We start from the raw sequence: 21,690 nt of genomic DNA, 5'->3' as shown, positions 1-21,690 counted from the left end.
GAACCAACATGGCATTTTTCATATTTACACCAATGAAAGAAATTTACACAACGTAATAGCATACAATCTTGACATTTAGTAATAGCAATAAAACAAGGGCATCCGTTTTATTTTTCTGTACAAACTATCAGAACAAGACTTTTATTCACATAAAAAAATCAGCTTTAATTTGCTCTGACCTACACACTTTCCAAATTCATTTTACTCAATTCTCAAACCTTTCATCACATCGCCCACACCCTCACCAGGCTACAGGAACTACAAGTAATTATACCTAACATCTAAACAGAGCAAAAAATCCATCCCTTCCAGTTTTTCTTCCTCACAATTCCTCACTCAAAAAAACAAAAACAAAAAAACAAAACAAAACCTCCAAAACCAAAACACTTCCTTGTTCCTTCTTTTATTTCACTTTCACATTTCATAACCAAAGCAACAAATGAGGCAATTCCATTTCTTCTCAAACAAGATGAGAAATATACTGCTTTCTTCCTTTGATGCTACACCCAGGAGTCAGGTGAACCTGGGTACTGTTCTGCTCTATAAGATCGTCTGGTGGAATAAAAGTCTACATAATTTGTGGTTGATTTCAGTCCATATTGTGTTGTATAATCTGAAGCAGAAGGAAAGTGAACTCGATCATCAAAGTATGGGTCTTCATAGCTATGTGGGGACTGCAAATATAACCTGTATGCATCATAGTTTTTTCTGTTGGTATCTTCTTGACTGTAATACAATTGCTGATGCTGTTGACAAAGTGGAAGAAAAATAATTTTTAAAATTTTAATTAACAGAGAAAATACTTGTTTTCAAACATTTCATGCATTATACACAACCTTTCCCTAAAAAGTTTAGTGTAGCGCTACCAACAATGACAATAACAAATATTTCAAAACTCCGTGGAATGTAGCTAAGGCTTAAATGAATCTAATGCAGGAAAAACTTCTCAGTCCACCTGCATGTCTCCTCCTGCATTCACGAGGAAGCTAGTAGCTCTCCAAAAGTACTATTTTTAGAGCATCCATAAAAAATACAGAACCTGACCATAGCTACCAAAAACATCTGTCAAGAGTGGTCTCAGATCCAACCATAACAAAACACAGTTAGTCACTAAAATACGTGACTATAAAAAGAAAACAAAATAATAAACTGGCAATAGCTTATGTACTTTTAAGTACAGTAATGCCTAATAACAAATTTAAAATGGTGTAGATACACTCTACCCAAAACACTCTGATATTACAAAATATACTCAAACTCTTTTTTAAGTTCCATTAAAACACCATAGGCTGAGTCTTTTTATCAGTATCATTTCAAAATAAAATTTCAGAGTTACCTGTAGCCGTCTATTTTGTTCTCTTGCTGGTGAGGAGTAGGAACTGATGTAAATTGGTGAAGGTTTGCTGGAACCTGTGAGAAAATAGTTTAATGGCATAAACTTCAACCTTTATTCTTTTGTCTATTTACTCTTATATTACCTAGAAAAAAATATGTAGCACCCAAACAATCAAGTCTTCAGATTTTAGAGTCTACTAATAATATAATAATAAAATACAAGTGAATTTTATCTCTCAGCAGTAGCTAAATTAAAACTGAGGAATTTTTTGTGCTGCTGTTTTTACTTATCAGACTAATTTTAATACAAAAAATTTCTTTCTCCCTATTTACTGTCATCTTTTATTTTGTGACTTGTATCAAATAGTATGAAGGGAAAAGTAAAATCAGGGAAAATATGAAATCTTGGTATGGTTTTATAATACAATAACATTATACACACACACATATATAATGTATGGTTATACTAATATAATGTGCATAATAAAACAATTTTCTGTAATAGATTTTTAAACTAAAATGAGATTTCCAAACACCTCATCTTCCAGTATATAAACTGGATCTCCTCTTATTCTGGTAACGTGTACAATTTTAAAGAAAATAGCAGAGAGATGAAAAACCTCTTCTGTTCTTCATGCAGTGAATATAAATGAATAAAAATGGAAAACAACATTAAGTAGTAACAGGCCTGCTAATGCAATTGTCCATATTATGGTTGTATAAACTCCTTATATAAGGAAGAGAATCATAGAATCATTAAGGTTGGAAAAGCCCATCAAGATCATCTGGTCCAACTATCACACTACTACGGATGTCACCCACTAAACCATGTCCCTAAGCACCACGTCCAACCTTTCCTTGAACACCCCAAGGGAAGAGTTCACCTAACAAGTATCTTACCAGTATATATGTCTTTATGTGCAATGACGTCGCCTTGGTTATTATAATACTGCATAGAAGGTTGTGTTCTATCATATTCAGAGCGGGGTTCTCTAATTCCTAATAAAGCCGGTGATGAAGATGTGCTGCCAACTGATGAAAAAATAAAAATTACCAGTATGTGCAATAAAAGCCTTTCTCAGACCTAACCTTCTCTCTTCTCTCCTCATCCCTTCCTTCCCCAAGGATTAGCAAATGAAGTGAGTAAACTTGTGTGTAAAGGACAAAACTAGTTACACAGCTTTTCCTGTATGGAGAACACCAATTATGAAAGCTATCAACAACATGCCATTAAATTATCATTTAAACTTTGTATTACAGTGAGTCATTACTCCATAATGCTTACAACTAAAACAAGAAACTTTACCCATTTCATTTTGCATATGAAATTGTGAGAATTTTCTTTAGCACAGCTACTCAAATACAAATGTAATTGTTCATTTGTTTGCTAAAGTTTATGATTTTATGTAAGTTGTACTTAAATAAAATCTCCAAGTCCACCATATCACCTGAGACAGGAACAGAAAACTTTACAGTATGCCTGGCTGAAGTGATCCACACGCAGACTTGTATTATTGCTCTTACATTAGCATGCAGAAGTGAATCTTGGCCGTTCGGTCAGCTCCAGTTGGCTGACAACCATTGTAAGATAAAAACAACGGATTACTTTGTGGTATTACAGTGAACAGTTGAATCTCTACTTCAGATGTAAACAGTTTGTTCTCCTAAGTCTTTTCTCTTTCACAGACAACTGTTTTGTTGACTTACGTACTTAAAAACAAATTCTAGAAATTTTGCATCAAAATATTATCTTCTTCCACTAGCCATGTCCATTAGACCATGTCTCACAGTTTTGTGCTATTATGGATAGTTTAATTACTGATATTTTTCCTAGTGTATTCATAGCTTTAAAGGTTAATTTTTGAGGCGTTATTAAAATTCTGAAACTGTTCAATATAATGTATGTATTAATAATAGTATGTGTACAATCAAGTGACTGTAACAAAGAACAATGGCTACAGACCAAGTGTAACTGTTCTACCACGCATCTACTGTGTACGCTGTAATCTGCAAGGCTGCTGCCACAGTGCTCATAGTGTATATGTTTTATGCACCAAACTTCCACCATAATAATTTAAGCTTGTTCATACTCTGGAACAGAAAAACAGGCACTTCCTATTAGGATTTAAAAAACAAAAACAAAAACAAAAAAACTAAGTTCTCTTTGAAGTGTAACAGCCTCTGAATATTATGTTAGAACTTCCCCTCTTATTTCCTACTTGTAGTTCACAAAACTGGAGCAACAAAGTCATTCTGTTAGCATATCTTAGGGGGAGAAAGCTCTGAGATGAGGATTTGGAATACCCTTTTACACTTACAGTACATCGTTGCTCAGGAAGCACACCATCTGATTTAGGTTCTTCCAAAAGGAACACAATTCACACATCCTTAGACTGTTTGCACTTTGAATGGCATTAAGGAGTAAATGGGGAGATTGGCTGCAAAGTGCTTCTTATCCAAACTAAAATGCCGTTGTAGAGACACCTCACAAACTCTGTGGGATATGGAACCTGACAATAATATCAGCTAAGGTAACATTCAGAGAACACGAAATACTTGTGCGGTGTTGTTTATATGTTTAAATACAGAGGAGACACAGCATGGCCTCCATGTTTTAGACAGGATGACAAATAAACTGAAAGAATCACAGAATCACAGAATTGAAGGGGTTGGAAGGGACCTCATGAGATCATTGGGTCCAACCCCCCTGCCAAAGCAGGTTCCCTAGAGCAGGCTGCCCAGGTAGGCATCCAGACGGGCCTTGAATATCTCCAGAGAAGGAGACTCCACAACCTCCCTGGGCAGCCTGTTCCAGTGCTCCGTCACCCTCACCGTGAAGAAGTTCTTTCGCATGTTGGTGCGGAAAGGCTATTGGAGTTTGAAAATGAGACACAAGATACCCCTTTGGCAAATCTCTTTTCATGTCTTGACTGACCTGACTGTATGACAGGTGACATCTGCTGATTTGTTGTTGATAAAGAAGGATGTGATTTGAATCTCTCTCGCTCTAGTGTTGATACTGGTGTAATAAAATGACTCTGATTCCATCCATCCTGTGGAGTGGTAAAAAGAAGAGAACAAAATAAATTGCTTTGCATTACATTAACAGTTTTTGTAGAACTGTTTTCCAGTGGAGGCTATTTTTGTAATCTACCTTTTTATAAATGCTACGGAGATCTCGGTATTGCCATAACGTATTCAGTACCTGGGCAGCTGCCTTGACAACTTTCAGTGAAGATCTAAGGAAATAAGGAATATTACATTAGTAGAAAGCATAAACTCCACTTCAACAGAATGATGTTTGTGAGCTAGGGAACAGCCTAAACCTTGCAGCTGTGAAGCAAGTCAGCATCTCTCCAGGTCTCAGTAATGCATGCCTGCATTACAACAGCATGAGCACAGCTGTGCCAGCAGTCTAAACAAACAGGCTGGTGCAGAGACAGTTAAAGCATGACAATTATTTCCCTCTCTAGCCCAGAAATTCTCTCTTCAGGTCACCCACGTGAGAAATACAGATTGTCATCATCTACAAAAATAAAAAATCATGATAAGAAACATTGTTTAGTACATTTCATAAAAACTGAGACTGTATACTTGAAATCTTTACACAAGGTTCGTAACTGTAGGATAACAACGAATTAAAGGGAGCTAGTATTGAAAGTGTCCAGACAACCTCATACTGAGACTTGGTTTCTAGTTCTGTGTTGCACTACTGAAAACATTTATTGGTCAGGGAAACACCTTTCCATTCTCAAGAGCAAGGCTAGGAAAATTGCTCTAGCTATTATTAAAAATAAAATCACATCATCTTTTTAAAGAGAAATGGTAGTAGTACCGAAGCAGTGATTTGAAATTAAATGCCACAGCATGACACCTATGTTAAACATACGCCTTTTTCTATCAGTGTGAAGAATCATCCAAATACACTTTCTGAAAGAAAAGCCTGACTGAAAAATGCTGAAAAAACTGCAGTTTATAGTGTCAGTCAATGAGTAGCAATTCTGTTTGAAAAATTTTCATAGAATCATTTAGTTTGGAAAAGACCCATAAGATCATCAAGTCCAACCGTCACCTAACTCTACTAAGTCCACCACTAAACATCCACACCTTTCTTAAATACCTCCAGGAAACGGCAACTCCACCACTTCCCTGGGCAGCCTGTCCCAATGCCTAACCATCCCTTCTGTGAAGGAATTCTTCCTGACATCTAATCTAAACCTCCCCTGGTACAACCTGAGGCTGTTTTCCCCATGTTTTAAATTTGTTCAGTGTACCCTGTTCCCTTATAGTTGGAAGTGCTACTTTACACGTCATCTCCACAACAACAGTCATATAAAGGACCGCTGTAGTCACAGCTGCAGTTGAATCTGTGCTTTGAAAACATGAAGCATCATAAATTGTGGATACTGAAAATATAGTCCACACTCTCTTTTTGAGGCAGATTTTGTTAAAAATGCAGTACATTTAATTCATACAGACCAACTTCTCCATAGCTGGAGATCCTTTCCTCCTCCTTACCATCTGATCAAACACTGGGAATAGTACACAGGGCTGAACACATAATCAGTTTTCTGCTATCCATAAAAAGGAGATCTGAGATATTCTGGTTTACACAAGAGTCCTGCTAATCTGAGTTCCATCAGATATGCCAAGGAATTCAAAACAGAGATGCTGACCAGAGCTAGATGGGGTCCCCTGAGGCTGCACTAACTGTGCTGTGCTGTGCTGATGGTGCACAACTCAGGAGCCATTTATGCTCCTGTTCCTTGATGCTCAGCTATCCAGTGCTGAAAGTTTTTAGTACAATTACATAAACACAATGTCTGATAAAGCCCTGTGCTGAGCTCAGCTAACAAAACCCCGAGCACACCAGGCTCCGTGACACAGCTATACCTGAATCAGTCTGCAGAGAGCCAGATCTGATCAATCAACACTTGCCTTGCAATCCTATTCCAGAAAATCCCACTGGCTAGGGAAACTGCTCGGTAGGGCAAGCTTTCCTCACAACCTAACAACTGGCCTGCTACATATAGTTAGGAGTTACTGTGATGCATCCTGACAAAGGTGTCAAAATATTCTGACTATGAAAGGCTCCAAATATTCCATTAATGATGTAGATGTTTAAAAGAATAAAAGTTTTTTAATACCATTCTACCTGAATAGTCGCCATTAACGTGATTGCTGTCTGCAACTGTAAAAGTCTTCAAAAGCTTTAAAGAATAGACTGTAAAAGAATGGCAGGTACTATACCAACTGCCTCTCCTGTCCCAGTGTGCTTCAGACTCTGATAGCTACTCAGATCAGGACTGCAAAAACAGATCTCTCCCCCTTTTTTTGTGAGTTAAAAAACACAAAACAAACAAACAAACCCAAACCATTTCCTGCATTCTTAAACATTTGAAATGGAATAGAGAAAGCATTTAGGTATGAAGTGTGTTGCCTACTTGCCTGTCACCTCTTCCTTTTGTTATGTTCACCAGTTTTTCTATTCCTCCAGTATCAGCAAGGGCTTTGGCATTTTCCATGTTTTTACTAGTGACCTCATGCAAAGCACAGCAGATTGCTGCTACAGTCTCATCAGACAATATGCTTGGACCATTGCCTCCTGGAAGTCGATTCACCAGATCTCGCATAGCATATTTACCTATAAAAACACATCAACAGAATCAAGTAAGAAAATACATTTTGGTACTTAAGAGTTGAAATTCTAAGACTCATTAATAAATTGCATCTGAAAGCAATAAAATGGAACATAGGATCAAAAACAGAAAAATTCCAAGAACTTGCACTTTACATGGTCAAGTGAGACTAAAGATCAATTTTTGATTTTTTTCCCCTTCTGGCTTAAGAACATGAGAAACAAGCTGCATTTTTATTAAAACTGGAGCGTTTGGAAATGGTGATTATTTGGAGAAAGCAGAATCATTCAAAGAAAACATTACATTATTTTGTATGATTCAAGGAGTGGTGTTTATGCCTAAGCTTCATTTATGGGAGGGTTAACAAAATCCTTACAGCAATTGGAAGTTTTCCTTTCAGACATTCTGTTCACCTTATTCGTTACCTCCAAGAGATCAGATCTCAGCTCTTTCAATTTCAATTACTGACTGATGCACAGGAATAATCACACTGCAAACAAAGGAAATTAACTAAAGCTAAGGTAAATATTTTTCTTATTTAGGCTATGCTGATAATTAAATGATTATTAATTCAATAAATGATTTTATTGAAGAAATGTATTTGTACATAATGGTGCTCAATGGATAAGCTTTACTCAAAGCCATTAGCTATCTATTTGCATAACATGCCTGAGGAAAAAAATCCCCAAAGAAATTAACAAATTCTGCAAGCAATTCCATTTCAAACATACTGGAATACTAGCACCAACTACGTTGTATACAGTAGTATTCTGTCACAGCCAATCTTTTGGCAAGCTCACAAACACACATTTGCATATACCAATTTATATTGTTACTTGTTGCAGTACCTACTTTTTAAAACAACATTATTTTTTTCCCCAGAGTTTAGACCATGTAAAGCCATTAGTCCTGCACCTACCAATGGTGATAAAGTTGCAAAAAATAGGGTACCAGCATGGGGTAACTTATGATTCACTTCATGTCTCAAAATATTTTACATGTGGAAAGCCATTAATTCTTTGATAGCTAAAGCTTTGACAGGGAGAGAAAACAGGTGAAGGAGAAAACAGGTGGCTCCTGAACTGAAAAGTTCTGCCAGAAGGGGAAGAAAGTCCTGAAAAAAGTATATCACCTGAGTATTACCTCTATATGGCCGATGCAACAAAAGACCCGATTTTTTTTTCCACCAATTTTTTAATGGATATAATACCTACTCTGCAAGAAAACATGTCCTAAACATCCTAGATGGTAAAGCTCCAGAAATGTATAAATGCAGCTGAAAGAGTTTTACTATCTTTTTGAGAGCAACTCTCTCTTATCTGTATAAATAGCTCTTATGTACTTACCCTGGTAGCCTAAAACATAGAAAATTCTTCTGTAACAAAAATCAAACATCTTTATACCTTGACACGTGTTAGTAGGGTTAACTTAGGGTATAGGAGTCTGAAGCTGAGTGAGGCATGTTCAACACTTGCCTTAACAGACAGATTCCTGACCAAGTCAGGAAAAATGTTTGCTTTTTTTTTTTTTTTTTTAATGCTAGATGAGAAAGGCATAGATAAGTGTTTAAAGTATTAAATACTAAAGCTGACAAATAGGAAACTAAGTTTTTCTAGGAAGCACGCTTGTTGATTACTTAATTCAGCATAGGCACATATATACTGCTCTATATCTGTGACTTGGTAGAAATACTTCACCAGGAGAGGAATTTTTCCCCCTCTCTCCCTATCCAATACTGTTAAATGAAGTATTTACTGATGTAACGACAGCGGGGCTGCCCTATTCTCTTAGAATATGTAAGGGACCTTGAAGCCCTCTGAGAAAGTTACTATTTAGCTACTATTAGCAATTTACTATTAGCAAGGAAGTAGAGCTGTGTTTCCAGTCATACTTTGTACTGCCAGTTTCCTGTTCAGTTTAGTTTGGCTGAAGTGACTTCAATCTGTTGTAAAGAGATCACCATGCAAGATGGCTAAAGACAAACTGAAATGACAATGCTACTCTGAAAAGCTACTGTTGTCAAAAAGATTTATTTCTGTGAGACAAGTAACACAACGTAGTATGCTGTTTCTATTGGTAGAACCTCATCCTAGTATTCTTTCAATAAAGGCCTGACGTATTGGTAACCGTGCTTTATTCAGTACAGTTCTGTACTTACCAATAAGTTCCTTATTACGAACATCTAATGCCATGTTCCTTAAGGCAGTTGCCACAGATGAAACAACTCTGTCGTTATCCATTCTCAGCAGTTCCACAAGGATTGGCAGACCTTTTTCTTTTCTTACAGCAGCTCGAATGTATGCTGCAAACTGTAATCAAACTCCAGTTACTCTCATATCTAGTAGAACATTCTAACTGAAATGATCTCTTATTAAATTGTAATTCTTAAGTATTTTAGGGAAAATCTTTGAATGAAAAACAATGTAACGATATGTTAAATGCATATCTTTTTTATTAGTAAAAAGTGTTGATTCTCTGCTATTTTTTTCACTCGTTCCTGGTACAGAGCAATGTTTAAAGAAAGGGATCTAACAGACAAAATAACTTAATAGATGACAAATTATTAAAGAGGGAACAGTATTTATTTTATTTTAGGACCAACTTTAAAACAGGCACAAAATGAAAAAGTCTTAGCTGTTTATCTACAGCAAAGAAAGCAATTAACATTTTCTTAATCTCTGTGACAAATACAATATGTTACAACAGCACTACATGAGAACACTATTAATGTTATGTACGTGAAGGTCATAAGCAAGAACGTATGGAAAAAAACAGAAAAAAACTTATTTATGCTCAGAACCAATTAATATAGAGTACCATAGTCCTGATCTTGTGAAGTGTTATTACTGTATAGTATACATATTTATTTGGCACTGGTCTTATTTTGACAGTACCTTCCCACCAGAACTCACAGCAGTAAGGTTTTTTTTGGCTCTAACATGCACCAGAATAAAGATTCTTCTGTTTATTTAAAATAAGTGGTACCAATTTCAAGGCCAGTTTCCAGATTGCTCTTCCTGCCTACCATCTTTGACATTGCTTTTCACTGTGGAAATTACACTTCCATAGTGCATAAGCACTAAGACACATTAGACAGAAACACTGATATGCATGTACTAGAAAATTACCTGGTTCTCCCTAAACCCATTCAATACCTTATTGAAACAGAACAGTGAAAATTTAACTATAGGAAGAAGAGTAGGAATTCAGATACCTTCCAATTGCCTGCAGAAAGATTCTGGAGAGATCCTGCAGAGCCCTCCAGAGTAGCTGGATTGGAGCTTTCTGCTAGAAGCGTTAGGTATGGTTTTACCACAGATGGGTGCCATAGCATTTCTACTCCTTTAGGAGACTTGGAAAATCCTGGTATAGGGCCAACTCCATCCCACTGAGAAGTGAACATAAATTTGTAAGTACAAGAAACCTCTATATTTTCATTCAACTTATGGTAGTTTTTCTTCAAGCTATGTACTTTCCCCAGCATTAGCTAAGTAGGTGATATATTTGTAATACAAAGAAAAGGGCATACCTGATCCTCCTGTGAAGTTTTTTTTTTCTTCTTCTTTTTTTTCCCCCAGCAACTTGGCTCTGAATCTTTGTTAGGTGATTCTTTTCCTAACAAGTCATCCAATTCATTGATACCTAGCAGACGTGCCTGAGGCACCTCCAGTTCCAAACGGTAAGAAAGGTTTCTCAAGGTACACACACAGTTTTCCACTGTCTGAAACCAAACCATAAAGATGTTAAGTAACCTGTTGCTTTCTGATATATGATAAAGCAAACTAAATTAAGTACAGGTGAACAGGCATTTGAAACACAAGCACCAAATTCTAATTCTGGGCCTTGGGCATTGCTACATCTGCTTCTTTGGGAAAACTGCAATCTATCTCCTGATATTCTCGAAAATGAAAACTGTAACAGTCATCTCTACAATGGTGGCTTATTTTAAGTATCCTGAAAATACAAAGCACAAGAGCTTATTATTAAAGAATGAATATGTCAACACTGACAAAAATGAAAAGTGCAGAACAAATTAAACCGCATTATACAACAAAATTTGACTGTGCATCATTAAATTAGGGTTGGGAGAGAAGACTAGCTGTATGAAACATCACAGTGAGGAATTATAGTACAAAAACCTCAAAAGATCAAATCAGACATACGGTTCAGCACTAAAAATCACTTAGATGAAACGTGCACACACCTTGCTGTCATAGTCTGATGTGTTCACACAAGTGTGGATCACATACAGCAGTGAATCAACCAGCCCTTCGCATGACCTCATCTGTTTCCGGGCTTCTTCACCTGCAGAACTTAGATTCCTAAAGGGTTGAAATGACAAATGAACACAGTATATTCATGGATAGACATACATGCAATAATTTTACCAGATACTTTGCAGAAGCTTGCGTTTGTTTTTTTTTTTCAAACATAAAATAATAATAATAAATATGTTTGCTTTTAACTTCTCTAGTTGGTGCAGCAACCCACCCCACCTGAATGTTTATAAAAGATGAAAATGATTCAAACCTGTAATTTCAAGACAGAATTGACTCATTGACAAAACAAGCCATGCATAGAAACCCTTTCTCACAGACTCTTCCATTCCAAGCCCTCTCTGTCATACTAACACAAACTTGTGGTTTGTATGCTGTGGTATAGGTGGTTGAGCTTGTCTTTGTTAAAAATACCCTTTGCTACTACTTCTTAGAATTGGATCCATTCACTGATCTGCTGTTCCATGGTGCAGTGTCATTTAACATTTGTAATACTGATACATAGACAGAAGCATAGAGTATAGGGAAGGAAAAGAATGCACTGTGCTTTAGAATAAGTAGCAAAAGGGTGTGTAGACAATTATTTGCCTGCAAAGCAACCACATTGCAAAACCTGAACTTTATGTGGTGACTAGATGCACACTGAAACTGGTACTACTGCTAAAAAAAAGTCACTGTGCCTGTCTGTAGAGGTGTGTATTCTCCAGACATTGTGCTGGTATTGTATTCTCTAGACATCATACTATCACTGCATGTTCAAAAGCACTATGAAACTTGTGGTCTTGAAAAATAACCCAACGAATAAAAAAGTAGCTTATAAAAATATTCAGGCGTATAGAATGGTTACCAGCAAATAAAAATGATTTTAGTGCTTCTATTTAAACACAATGGCCTTAATGTGCTGTTTAATGGAAGACAGTTTGAAATGTAATATACTGAAATGATAAGCAAACCTACAAACGAACAGAAACAGCTCATATACTACCCTTGGTCTTTGAATTCTCTTTTCATATGTTTTAGTTTCATATTTTATTATTCTTATTGCTGCTTAAGAAATCCACAAAGGAATTAGTCAAACATTTCTTTACTCGCACATATACATATACTATTTTTTAGATGTGTACAGTATTAAAGAATCACCAAATTCACACTGTTTTTCCTGAATAAAATTCATGAGGCGTACACACAATGCAAAAATTGCAGTAATGGGGGAAAAGTGCAATGATTGTTTGCAATGTGTACAGAAAACAGCCAAAAATTTAACTACTAGCCATTATAATTAACATTTTTCAGTGACTAACTTTGTACTTTTCATTTTCTTCTAACAGAGAAAAATACAAATATGACAGCTGCCTGAATGATAGAACTAAATGGAATTTATAGAATGCAACAGCTATTTTGTCTTAAAATTTAAAATATAAAATGACTTGTTGGATAACACAATTACTCCGTAAAAAGAGCAATACCCTTCTATAACAGCAAATTACCTCAGGCATCCTGTAGTATTGCGTAGAACTAGGGAAGTCTGAAATTTAATTTTATGATCATCATCAAATGAAGAACTGTTCCATCCAGAATGTGGCACTATCACAGTGTTTGTTAGTGTTGACAAAGCATCTCTAATGATTGTCATCTTTACGGCATCACATGAAGACAAGTTCCAGAGAACCCCTTAAGAAAAGATTTCCATTGTTGTCAAGTTAGAAAAGACTTGGTAAACAAATATAAAGCAACATTAACAACTTACAAGACTTTGCTTTTAACAGGAGAAAGATTATTTACCTATGCATTTAGTCTGCAATGCAATTTTAATGTTATTCTAACAGTAACAGTCAATAAGTGGTCAGCAAAGCTGACATTAAAAGATTCACTTCACAGACTGAAATAAAATTTCCTCATATTCAGGTTATTATGTATTCAGCAACCTTTATTCCAGCTGTCTGGCAAGCGTGTAAACTCTTCAATGAAAGAGTTGGAATGTGAGATGCTAATCAGAATAACCCTAATAGACCAGCAGCTGGGCCTCCCACTATACTGAGAAGGAAAACATGCATATTAATGAATAAATACTCTCCTTTTTCTTAAGGAAAAATACCCAACAGAAACATACACTGATTGACAGGAGATGTTCCCTTCTTCCTTCCTTTCCTTAGGTACAATTCATTCTGCTACCTGACAGGAGAGGGTAAGTCCTCAATGCACTACAGAAATCTAGAGGAATATTCCCTACAAGCATACAAACTCACTTCACTTGCAAAACACCTTTCCATTTTCCTGAAACGTATGTGCCTTGAGCTTATCTCTTTCTAATGCTAGTATCTTTCTTAGTTATCTAAAGAGGTGTCCTATACTGACTATCTGCAATGGGAAGATAAATTTGTCTTTTTGTAGTTGGCCAGGCAAAATGCCAAATCAGTACAAGTTTGTGTAAAAAAGGCATGAACATCTGATTTCCAAAAGGTGAGTCTTCAATAAGCCTTTAAGAATGAGGTTTGGGAGGGAGAAGAAATAGATCATTATCCTCATTTATAAGAAACTGGGAGATTGAAGTTAAAAAGGAATATAGGAGAGATTTGGCAATATTCATAAGAGAGTGTGTTTAAGACTGAAATCTCTTCAGATTCCTATGCAGAAGTAACGACTAAAAGAAAGGTCATAGGAATACAAGAGCAAAAATGAAGTGAGAAGAAACCAAATCTATGGACATCATGGCTGAAAGCTCATTACTGTCTTGCAAACATAAGATCTTGTGGAAAAAATTCTCAGAAAATGATACAGAAGGTAGATTGGCAGATGGGTGGTTGCCAGTAAAGTTTCAAGACAAGGTCCCAAGTGTGTGACATAACATTATTCTATATTAGGTGGAACCTGGAAAGATAGTATCCAGAAAGGATTGCAAGATGAACAGTGGAAGGGGGAAAATGGTTTTGCTGACCTGCAATGAATTACTGCTTTCTTGCATTGTATGTCTGGGCTATTAGATACTTGACATGGAGCCGAACTTCCAAAGCCTAATATAAAAATCCTCCAGAAAGTTTCTTCTTGGAAACTATAGCAAGAGGTCTCAAGTGTTACACATTCAACTAACCAAATGAATTGAATACTATCAATCTTTTACCCTCAGGCAGAATTCTATAGTTTCCTACCTTTTTACACAGTCTTCCTGTAAGACATTCTGATACAAAAGTATTAGATCTGACATGCATATACATTTCTGATAATTTAATCTTCATTGTCATCGTGAAACACAACTTAAAATTCATCTAAATTCTCACCAGGTACAGGTGGTATCTTTCATGATAAACTCTCAGTATTTTCCTCACATACAGTATTTTTCTAATTGTAAAGTAGCATAGCTGTGTACACTCAGCAGAAACATTAAATAGCATTTTCTCAATAGCCCGCTAAAATTGCTACTATAAACCATATGGTTAATTTTCAGTTTGACTAGATCCGAACATTTAGTTTCCTCTGAAATAAATTGTGGGGGGACAAAACAGTAAAAATCGTAGAAGTTTACAAAAACAAAAGTCTGCAAAACAGCAAAAGCTTTTAATACAGCCACACAAAATAAATAAAAGTATTTCTGTAAAACAGCCTGCCTTTTTCTCTTCAGAAAAACTTGTAAGGGGGGTGGATATATTCATGAGGAGATTTATGACTGTCTTTCGGTATCTAGTTGTGACATAGGCAGTCAAAATACGTAATTCCTAGAGATTCCTATCTTTGTGGTTTAGCCAACATACAAAGATAACTTGAATGTTTGAAGAATATGGAAGCTAACTTTGCTGTTCCTGCATAACGTAACTTTCTTCAACAACTCAACCTACCTAGGAGAAAGACTTTTTGGCAGTTAGGCTAGGATTGGTTCTTGTGAGAGTTTATCATACAAAGCATCTTCAAAAACCTCCCAGCTGCCTTTTCTAAAACCAAGACATATTTATTTGACTGCTCTTGCTTCAATGGAAAGCAGAATGTGCCTTTGAAATGGGTCTGTTGTGATCAGCTCCCCTAGGAGCTGGAATTTGTTGTGTGGTATTTTATGAAAGGTTCTTTTTTTGTAGTAATTTTGTTGTGTCTTTTGAGTGACTCTCATCAATGTTTGTGCTGCATCACATTTGCACACTCAAAATAGGCTTAGGTTATTTAAGTTTACTTCAGTTATTACTTATCCTTCAGTTTCAACTTTACATAAAGCAAGCTATTTCTATACACATCAATTTCATTTCATAAAGCTGTGACTGTATATCCTCACTAAAGAACTTAATTGATAACTAACAGTGAGCAACCTAAATGCTTCACTGGCTTCTAGCTTTAAGTTTTTGAGGCCATACTTCATGCAGTTCTTGATTCAAACTAGAAATTAAATCTCAGATAAACCCCTCACTAGGCCCAGTTTTGGTTTCCCCCAAACATTTGCTCTTAAAGAAAATTATGTAAGATAAAAAGTTTATTTTGAGTCTCAGACAACTATTAGTTACCTAACACATATGGGAAAACATCATACTTGATTTTATGTGACCGAGTTTTGAAAATATTAATCGTAGAATGGCCTGGGTTGAAAAGGACCTTAAAGATCATCTAGTTTCAACCCCTCTGCTCTGGGCAGGGTTGCCAACCACTAGAGCAGGCTGTCCAGAGTCGCATCAAGCCTGGCCTTGAACGCCTCCAGGGATGGGGCATCCACAACCTCCCTGTGCAACCCGTTCCAGTGCCTCACCACCCTCTGAGTGAAAAACTTCCTCCTAATTTCCAACCTAAATCTCCCCTGTCTTATTTTAAAATCATTCCCCCTTGTCCTATCACTACCAACACACATAAACAGGTGTTCCCCCTCCTGTTTATATGCTCCCTTCAAGTACTGGAAGGCTGCCATGAGGTCTCCCTAGAGCCTTCTCTTCTCCAAGCTAAACAAGCCCAGTTCCCTCAACCTTTCTGCACAGGAGAGGTGCTCCAGCCCTCTGATCATCTTAGTGGCCCTCCTCAGGGGCCACTAAGTGTCCTTACTTATAAATCATTACTTACTTACAAATAAGTACTTTTTAAAAATTATTATTACTTAAGTAATTATTACTATTACTTACTAACAAGTCATCCTTACTGTATGGTTATTCAAATAAGATGTAAATCTCTCAGCTTTGCCAAGTGTAAGGCACTTGCCTTACTTACTGGCTAACATGCAGATTGTGAAAAAGCTGGAACAGCTGAGTACTGTTTGAAATACCAAGGAAACAGAAGATGATATACTACGTATCCAGGGATCATTGGACCAGTGCAGTCAGCTGCAGCGGACTTGTAAGGGACATGGCATATCCACCCTGCCTTGCCTTCAGAGGAACAGTACAACTCAGATGCTTGCTAAGAAATTGGAAGGGAATTGCCAACATCATCTTTTCTTCATGTGTACACACTGGCACAGACTGAAAAGACTAAGTAAAGGACCTTCCTAAACTCTATCCATCCAAGAAGACTGTTAGACTTTGGCAAATATTAACTTTCCCATGAGAATTATCCTGGGATTGATCAAAGAGCAAATCACTAGAGCACCACTGAGTAACTTAAGTTAAAACTAGCCCAGAAGCTAACTCTTAAGGAGGTAGATTGATCAGATGATTAATAATTTATTATCCCTATGTTCATTATCTGAAGGCAAGAGCTCTCATCAGGGCATTCCATTTGATAATTTGGGAGCAGTTTTCAGCTATTTAGTTTACAAACTAAAAATGTGTCTTATATAGGCTTTGAGTCTTCATTTTAATAACGGGACAAGTCTGATTATAGAATGTTTGTTTTTAAGAGATTGGGACCAAATTTAGGTCTTATTAGAAATAAACCCTGAAGGGAAAGGCAGTTATAATTTAGGAAGTTTCCATTCAAACACAAGAAAGATGGTGGTGGGAGCTGGTACAATGCTGTATTAAGGCAAGGTATAAGATACTTCTAGTGTTACAGTAAAATTCTGTACGCCATTTAAATAAAGTGCCTTTTTATTTGTCATTGTTGTGAAGGTACATGGAAAAATATTTAACTGTTTTGATTGATTTTTCAACAGCTATTAGCTGCAAGTTTCATTATTCTGGGACACTGGTGAACATCCCATTCACAAATGATCCTGCGTAGCGAAAGGAGTGCTAAGTCTACTTACCTACCTAAACGGATCTCTACTGTCCCTAGCATCTCTGGGGTTGGAAGGAGAGGGACTTGTGCCGCTACTTATGTTACACTTTAGATTGTAATTCAACTGATTGCTTCAGCAGGCCTCGTGTTTCTTGCTTAGTCTGTGAACATACTACAAAACACAGAAGAAAAATCACAAGCCACTATTTGTGCTTGACATTCTCTTGATGTGAGGAAAACCTGAGAAAACTGGGCTTAAGTTCATGAGATCAGCACTACTAAGTATTGGGTAATTCTTAATGGAGGAAGGAAATCAGCAGTAACAGTACCAGGAAAAAAAAATCAGAAAGCTTTGCAGGAGAGTTTAAAATGCCATATGAAAAAGCTTCTGTAGTTCTAATGAAATGGGAGGCTTTTTGTTTTCCCTTTTTGAAAAGGGATTGTCTGCTCTATTTTTGCAGCCTGTAATTCTGATCCTTGCAGCTCTCAGTGATGACTGTGCTAAATTTACATTTCTTGAACATCATCCAAAATAATCCTACTCAGGAAATGAAAATATGTAGTCTGATAAAGTTGAGAACCTTATCTACATGAAAATCAAATCCTGTTGCATGTACAGATCACAGAAATACTGAAAAAAATCCCGAATTTTCATGAATTTCCACAAGATACTTTCAACTGGGGAGAAATTATTTTTGAAGAACCGTCCTTTCAACACACCAAATATTAACAGTGTGTCTCTATATGCTGCTTGCTGCACATAATGCTCTTGGGTGGAATGCATGCAAGCAAAGTATGTGTAGAAAGATGGACCTGTGATTAGCAGAAGACTATTAAACTGGGCTCAAGAGAGTATTACTGACACTCATGACCTAGCAACAGCTGTGAAATGGCTCACTTGGTACTGTAATGTATGGGAGAGAGTGTACTAATTTAGACCTTCAAGGGTCAAGATTTGGGCTATAACCAGTTGTAGTAACAGAAGGAAAAAGAACAGATCAGTGTTCTTATAGCACATACCTTCTGTAATCTGAGTTTGGAAAGGTTGCATGCCCAAAGCTATTGTTCTTTGCAAATATTAGCAATCTATTAATTTCTATTTCAGTGCAAATTAAATCAACGCTAACATTCACTTTTCCACTACGCTGACATAAAAGAAGCATATCTTACGTTACTGTTAAAAGATATGCCTCTATGTCATACACCTTTCAAGAAAATTATATGGACAATTATTTCTGATACCTTGAGTATTCCTTCAGAAAAAAAATTGAAAAGAATCATTACTTTAGTAAATTTGATGTTCTCAATTGCAATTATGAATCCTGGCACAAGAGGTTATGTGACTATCCAGTATAAATTGATGGAAGCTCCCAGAGATTCAATATATGCTTATCAGTAATGAATCTAAGCCATCTCAGATGTGAAATTAATAATGCTACTGTTACATCACACATCAAGTAAGACTGAAACTGAGACTCAAAATATCCTGATATGACAAAAAGAAACATTTTTCTATCTGAACTTTACAAATACAACAATGAAAGCACTAGAAGTAGTGTACATATTGGAGCAACACATTCCAGCATTCAAACTGATGGCCATCCATATAATTAAATCATATTTGAAACACCACTCTCAGATTAATACATGCATTAATCCATCTCCTGCACTAGGGTATGGAAAAAGACTGGCGTTGCAACAGCACAAGTGTAGGGCTTTTTCATTTACTTTCTCCACAAATGACTGTTAGCTGAAAGCATTCCCTTGGATGACATGGTAGCAATGCTTCTTAGCTAAGAGAACTCTATACTTCGGAAATATCTCCTACCATCCCCTTGCCTTTTATATTTCCTTCTAAGGGAAAAATATTAAGACAATTGTATATGGACAGTTCTGATGTACAAAATCATAGAATCATAGAATGGTTTGTGTTAGAGGGAACCTTAAAGATCATTTAATTCAAACCCCAATCTTTTGATATTTATTCACAATCCTTCTGGACTTGGACCTGTGGCAGTATTTTCAGGTGACAAACCTGTCTTTTGCAATAGACAGCAATGAAGTTTCCAGCATAACTAAGCCCAACTTTCTCTCTGATTCAGTATCTACAGGTCACAGGTTCAGTGTTGAATTGGTTATATTACTGATGTCACTTCAGCAACTGTAATAGCATTTTAAAATAATTGCTCTGTCCAGAAAATTCCATATGCAGTAGCTCTTCAAAGCTTATTTTGTTACCTAATTCAGAGAATATGTGAAAGGCATGTGTTAAAGCTGCTATTTCATTAGGACTAGAGGACATCAATGCATAATGATGCCTGTGTCTCTAGTCTAGCATTAGCTGTTTAAAGTCAAGCTTGAGTCATGGTTAAGAAAAAAAAAGCTGCAGATGAAATTTCTGATTTGGAGACAGAAAACTGGTTTGGTCATTCCTATTTGAACAGCTTTGGCTTTTGAGGTGTTGGGCGGGGGGGCAACCTCAACTATTTGTGGGGCCCTGGAAATACCAGAGGCAAGGACTTTTGTTTTGACTCTGCAACCAGCCACATCTTTTTCACGTTTTATTTTGATTTTGAATCTTGGTGTTTTAATCCAGACTTTTAAGACCCCAGAAGAGTTTACTGCTATGAATTCCACTGCAGCTGCTCACACCAGGTAGTGTTAACCAAACAGGTAACAGAGTTCTTCAGCAGCTGCACTGGCTTCAAGGCCCACTGCTGAACATGGATGATCATATTCTTCTACCTCTGCAGTTTTTACACAGTTGACCACCAAGTACTTTTGATGGTATACAGAATAGAACAGAGGTAAATATTACAGTAACATGGAAGTTGTGAAAGTCAACAATATCCATTTCACAGAGTGCTTAGTTTGCAAACTTGTGCGGGACTTGCAGCTATTTCTGTACCTCCTGGAAAGTTACCTCAGGCTGCCTGGACTGCAGAACCTGAGGTCCCTTTTCCAAAGATACGCAAGATACAATGCACAGTTGTCAACTATTGCAGGAATGCAATCTCTCAGAAGGATGACGCTGAATACAAAAGACCATGTTGCTGGACATAAAACAGCATTTCTAAACTGAACTGGCTGATGGCAGCACTAATTTGATGAAATATACACCATGAAGAATTGCCAGGACCATCAACAACAACCTCTTTCCCCTTTACGGACAGGCCATATAGACAGACCTTTACCATACAGCTAAGCTAGTGATCAGCTGCTGCTGGAATTCATGCTCATTCTTCCTTACTTCCAGCTATGAAATCCCACTGCTCCCCCAAGGTCAGTGCTGGTGCTTGCTTGACCTTTCAGGCTGAAAGCCTGACAGAAAACTAGCCACTGCGAAGAGTGGATCAGAAGTCTTTGGGGAGGGAATGGTTTACAGCACATCTCTGCTGGTGAAGGTCTGATGAAAATCAAAAAACTACTAGTAAGATAGGCATTTGATTCACTTTCTTTGGAAAACTTGCACTAAAGGAGAGCACCAATGTTTCTCAGATTTTAACAAATTAAAGGTCTGCGTCCTAGGGTCTCTTGATTGTAGACTCAATTATGAGAAATTGCACCTGGGTCCAAAGCATGTATATTTTGATTTTCTATCTCTTACACAGTTTTCTGCTGTTAACTTTTGCAAGACATGAGTTTCTGAGAGTCACAGATTAATTCCAGGCTGTACTGGCCTATTGCAAAGTAAAAACATACCCAGACAGAATAAATCAGTGCACATCCTTCATGTCACTTTCTAGGGAATGGAGCTCTTGCACACAATCAAGAAGGCCCCAACAATACTTCTGCTGCCTACTGCTGAAGTTGTGCTGGAACAAGAGAAATAGTAGCCTTGAGAAAGAGCTGGTGCTGAATATCTAATGAAATATGAGGCAATTAGCAGAAAGGAGTTGTTTTCCTTCTAAGGGCTCTCTGACAGCAGAGCACAGGAGAGCAAGGCTCCCATGCACCAGCAGCAATGGAAACTGCACGCAAATAGAGCAAGCTCAGTAAAGAGTTAACATGATCCAAAGCATTTCAAAGTCCAACTCAAAAAAAAAAAAAAGTATTTTTAAAAGTATTACTTCATTTTTGTGACTATGAAAAGTGATTTTGCACATTTTATTTTCAAAATAATCTATAGCCATTAAGAAGATAACTAGCCTTCCTTTTAAAATTCTCGTGTTTTTGTAATTATACTTTCTATAATTTTCATACGTTTTTCTATTCAGCTTCCACTTCTTTCTCTCTATGTATAATTTCAATCTTGTCATTTCAGTTACTGTTAATTAAATACAGGCCCTGGTATTCCTACTGTTTTCTAACCCCTCGAAACA

At 36.8% G+C, this 21,690-nt stretch overlaps 1 protein-coding gene across 7 annotated transcripts in view; it reads right to left on the bottom strand.

Moving 5' to 3' along the window:
* Positions 1–105: 105 nt before the first annotated feature.
* PKP4 (plakophilin 4) overlaps positions 106–21,690 on the bottom strand; it is an 88,931-nt gene continuing 67,346 nt past the window's right edge. For all 7 annotated transcript variants that reach the window (XM_050711449.1, XM_050711448.1, XM_050711453.1 and 4 more), the window contains 11 exons: positions 12,739–12,922; positions 11,179–11,296; positions 10,504–10,695; positions 10,189–10,362; positions 9,133–9,283; positions 6,784–6,979; positions 4,490–4,574; positions 4,271–4,388; positions 2,236–2,367; positions 1,337–1,410; positions 106–746 (listed from right to left, as the gene is read on the bottom strand). In XM_050711449.1, coding sequence (XP_050567406.1) covers positions 501–746; positions 1,337–1,410; positions 2,236–2,367; positions 4,271–4,388; positions 4,490–4,574; positions 6,784–6,979; positions 9,133–9,283; positions 10,189–10,362; positions 10,504–10,695; positions 11,179–11,296; positions 12,739–12,922 — 1,670 coding nt within the window. In that variant the 3' untranslated portion in view covers positions 106–500. The remainder of the gene's footprint in view (positions 747–1,336; positions 1,411–2,235; positions 2,368–4,270; positions 4,389–4,489; positions 4,575–6,783; positions 6,980–9,132; positions 9,284–10,188; positions 10,363–10,503; positions 10,696–11,178; positions 11,297–12,738; positions 12,923–21,690) is intronic.

The sequence above is a fragment of the Cygnus atratus genome, chromosome 6 (assembly GCF_013377495.2).
Source record: "Cygnus atratus isolate AKBS03 ecotype Queensland, Australia chromosome 6, CAtr_DNAZoo_HiC_assembly, whole genome shotgun sequence".
Taxonomy (NCBI): domain Eukaryota; kingdom Metazoa; phylum Chordata; class Aves; order Anseriformes; family Anatidae; genus Cygnus; species Cygnus atratus.
The sequence above is the reverse complement of the archived record's forward strand: the minus strand, read 5'-3'. Positions and strand labels throughout refer to the sequence as shown.